The sequence below is a fragment of the Octodon degus genome, unplaced genomic scaffold (assembly GCF_000260255.1).
Source record: "Octodon degus isolate 3935 unplaced genomic scaffold, OctDeg1.0 scaffold00321, whole genome shotgun sequence".
NCBI lineage: Eukaryota > Metazoa > Chordata > Mammalia > Rodentia > Octodontidae > Octodon > Octodon degus.
The window spans coordinates 884,051-888,723 of NW_004524897.1; the positions used below are offsets into that span (position 1 = coordinate 884,051).

At 35.4% G+C, this 4,673-nt stretch overlaps 1 protein-coding gene across 1 annotated transcript in view; it reads right to left on the reverse strand.

Annotated features, from left to right (window-relative positions):
• Positions 1-4,673, reverse strand: part of Tbc1d8b (TBC1 domain family member 8B) — a 97,265-nt gene that overhangs the window by 51,516 nt on the left and 41,076 nt on the right. The window contains exons 6-7 of the mRNA XM_004647724.2: positions 4,125-4,332; positions 3,348-3,512 (exon numbers count right to left, since the gene is read on the reverse strand). Coding sequence (XP_004647781.1) covers positions 3,348-3,512; positions 4,125-4,332 — 373 coding nt within the window. The remainder of the gene's footprint in view (positions 1-3,347; positions 3,513-4,124; positions 4,333-4,673) is intronic.

Consider the following 4,673-nt stretch of genomic DNA (forward strand, 5'->3'; position numbering starts at 1 on the left):
CTGAGTTCCATCCCCGGTTCTGCAAAAAAAAAAAAAAAAGCCAGATACATCTATAGATCACACTAAAATGGTCCAATATTCTTCATTGCTAAGACAAAAATCTTCAGTAAAAACAGAATATTACCATAATAAGTAATACATGTCCAAGCAAACTAGTATCCTGAATGGCATTTTGTACATATCACAGGCAAAAGAACTAGAAAACCTGAGCATTCTAACATATCTGGAATGTTGGTAAACTCATTTTGAAACAAAATTTTTTCTTGACAACTGAAAATACTTAACTACTAGAGGTACATGAGTTTTCAGGCAAAAATTTTACTTCACTAGGTTTTGGAGAGGCAGATAAAAGAACAGGAAAAGTAAGGAGAACACTGGATCTACCATATTGAATATGAACTAGAATAGGACAAAGAACAAATGGATATAAGTCTGAAATGGGAGCACTGGTATAGAAACTACTAAAATTGATCATATTTTAATTGCGTTCTCCATAAACCAAGGAGCATTCTAGGTATATCATCAACATCCACATGGCTGACACTGACAAAAGATCTACAATCTGAGGTACAGGATCTCAGGATAAATCCTGAGGGGATTTCACTGACCTTACCAGACTCAAAAGCTACAACTCTTATTGCATAGGTCTTGCTTTATCTTGGTCTTAACCATTCAGCAGAAAAGTATAAAAATGAGGTATAAGAAGTAAAGCCATGGTGTTATGTTGAGTTGTAGGGGAGTCAGGTCAACAATTTCTGACATTGCCAGTCAAACAGAAGACCCAATACTATTATGGACTATTGGACTCTTTTAGAACATTTTGCTGAGTTCACACACCCATAATACTCAAATGATGGAACCAAACAAAAAAGGGGATACAAATGAATGTCCATTTTGTATCTGCGTATTCCAAATGGTTAGGATAGATATATATAGTTACATTCTCTTAATGAATAGAGGGATTTGTTCTAATAGTGTTTGTAAATAGGATATCATGTCTGCATCTTGTACAGTAAATAACCACTAGGAAGAGAGAATGCAATGTGTTAATTACTGGAATTGTCCTACCAATTTGATTTGAAACTGTCTCATTGCTATTTGTTTCTCAATAAAATTATGGAAAAAAATTTTTAAAAAAGTAGTTGTTCAGATTACCAGATATAAACATGCAAATTTGGTAAAAAATTAAGCATTAACTGCTCCTTTCCATAACCAATAGAAATTTGTAATACAATTATCATAGCTATCTTATATGTATATATTTAAAAAATACAGAATGAAGAATAAAGTTAGACAAGAAAATTTCTGGATGGTATATATGTTTTCACTGTTGCTTATTAAAGGGAATTATTCTTATCAACACTATAATTGAATTAGCACATTATTTTCAGTCTGTACTCTAAAAAGAGTAGTAAAGACTCTATTGTTCTGGCCACATAAATGACATAACCAGAGGAGTTCCATCATGGCTCATAAGAGGCAAGTGTGCTTGAGAAGTACTCAAGAAAAGTGCTGGGAGGTACAGTGTAGCTACTTAAAAATGGACCGTGGGGCTGGCAAGATAGGTTGGCAGTCTATGTGCTTGTCAGGGGGCCAGGCAAAAGCAAGGACCCATCCCAGGTATCACAGGCCATACCGACCCTAGAATCCCAAGAGTGCTGTGGGGGCCACTGAAACCGGGCATGGTTGTGCACATCTGTAATCTCAGTGCTGGGGAGGCTGACAAAGGAGGATCATTGTGAGTGTGAGCTTCGTAATGAGACTCTGTACCGAATAAATAAAAGATTTTTGAAAAATTAAGTAGGAAAAAAAAACAGAGAAATGGATTTTGAACAAAGACCCAGAGATTGGAAAGCACTTGATGGAAAAGCCCACAAGTGAATCCCAGTACGGGGTATTTAGAAAAAGAAGCAGGATCACCCCTAGATCATGGCACAGCTCACACCCTAGGGACAGCAAACACACTATCATAGAAAAAGATCTAACTCCCTGATACAAGAAGCTAGGGTCTGCAGAGGTGGCAGAGCTGCTGCATTTGTCACCCAGCCTAGCAACCACCATCCATTACATACCTGTCCTTACTCCCATCTTCCTAGGGTGGGGGAAGCCCTGCAAGCAAGATACATATATGTGGACGAGGGCACTAGAAAAATTGAAGGCCGGAAAATTATTTGGAGGGCAGTGACTAAGTTAGGAGAAGAAAGCTCTTGGGAAAGAAAGGAAAAAGTTTACAGTCCTAGACAGGAAGCCAGAACCATATATTGAGAAATCTGTAACTCAATGAGTCACAGAAATGGGAAGTGGTTGCTACTGGTATGGGAAGGGGACTTTTGAGAGGAAGAGGAGAATGGAAAGTAAAAATGATCAAGATGCAGTGCATATATGTGCCAGTTCCCCAAGATGAGTTAATTACTGTTTCACAAACATACTAATAAAAAAAGGTTGGAGCCAGAAGTGTGTGTAGAGCCCACCAAAAATGTATGCACACTTCAGCAGTTCACTGTAGTAGTAAATGTCGGGAAGTTAAGGGCTACCACTTTGAACACTTCCTTTAATTGCAGAGGCCAAAGGTAACTTACAGTAATCCCATGATTTCTCAATAAGTTCAGTATTCAAATATTTAAGTTTTTCTTTTCCTCATGTATACATTTTTAGCAGAATATATATATATGTATATATATACTGATATATATATATGCTAGTGTTGATTTTTTAAAATTTTAATTAAAATATAAGTAGTTATAGTTCAATAAGTTTTATCAATTTATTAAAACAGAGGTCCGGAACACTGAAAAAGAAAATTCATTTGAATTCCATGTGTTTACATTTCCATGAAAGACATACTAAACACCATACTCACCAAAGAGTTAATCAGCATTTATCACGAATATGCATGCTCTCTAATATTTTGCTAGTAAAAGAATGTACCAGTTTTTGCTTTGAGTCAGTACAGAGCCCTACTAAATATTAGATGAAAGACAAACAGATTGCTTTAAAATTGTTATCTCTGCAGCAATAAAAAGAAAATCATTTTCAAAAGCCTTGTTGGATTCTTAAATACAGTTTTTGTTAAAAGGCAAGTCATATGAAAATACAAGGTATATTTATACAAGTCAGCAAGTACATAAGGCTCACATGACAATATTTTTTAAAGTCTAAATTCTTAAAGAAGGTAAAGTCCTTAACTCACTTCACACTGTGACTTAGAGAATATAACGTATTTAGATTCAGTCTTTTAACAAAAAAACATAGGTATTACTATGAAAGGTACTATAAATTCCTTTTGAAAGACCAGAACTTCAAAATTCAAAGGCTCTTCCACGATGATTTGAGTGATATATAATTACCTCTGTGCTAATATCAGACTGAGCTGAAGCTGTGCCACACTTGAGCCTGAGCTTTGTCACCAGCTGCTCCGAGTCTTTAACTTCACTAAAGCGGAAAGCTGTTTTTCCTTTGATGCTAATGATGACAGATTTGCTGGAATCATTTATCTTATCTACAGCTAAGACCTAGAGATTGAACAGATACTTAGTGAATTACATTATCCCTTACGCCTGACACTTTCAGGTAAAATGTGTTCAGCTTATCCTCTTGTAGTAAAGGTTTTGATCTATGACATGACTTATGAAGAGATGGACTTTTGGTATTAGTTGTACCAATAATACAAGTAACCGCAATGTAAGCTAGTTCACTTTTTAAGGAAATGAATTAAGGTGCAGCCTTTAAAACTGACAATACAAACAAAACATCCAGTGCTAACTGCTGAGAATTTATTCCTAATACAAAAGCTATCAATTCTGTTCTTTCTGACAGAGGATATACAATGTTATATTCTAAATTCTGGCATTCATTTCTTACAAGTTGGTATGATCAAGCCCATTTTGTTTTGCAATTCTGAATTCCCTTAGATGGTTATTAAATTTTTATTTTTTTCCACTTTCACTTTCAGTAAGAACTGTGAGGCTATAATAAAAAGAATTGAGAATATCTCAAAAGCTTGACCTTGTATTCCAAAGAATAATCTTGAATTTAAAAAGATATTGTATATTGAGCTTTTATTAATTTACAAACTTAAAGAACATATTACAAGTTAAAACAGTATGCAACCAAATTTACATCACCTCTCGTAATGGAATGATTACACTACACAGACTGCCATCCTGGCTAGCAAAGCAGATATAGTTTTCTGAGATGCACATTTTTCCATGAGTATTGAAGTGGCTGAATGGTACCCATAAGAAACACTCATGTACTTCTTTTAATGTTTCTTCTTTTGGCAGCCGAAAAAAGGCAATAAATTGCTCACTGTGGGCTCGGTTTTCCAAACCTCTGCAGGAAAGAAAAAAACAAGGGGAAGGAGGGGTTGGTAGGGTTCAAATGATTAATTATAAAGTGTGTACGTGCTTATCCTGATTAATTTAAATACCCTGTAAAGCAGACAGATTAAACACTAAATGCTATATTCTTCAAGGAATTGTGAAATGGAAAAATGTGATTGCTAGCAAACTGATTTTGCTTGTTCTTTTTTCCAGTTTATTTATTTATTTTTTTTTTTTTTGTATTTTAGGGAAGGATCTACAGGGTGTTCGGGGTCTCACTACCAGATCGGACTCATAGTGATCTGCCTGTTTACAACCTCCCAGGAGCTGGGATTACAGGCGCACCACCAC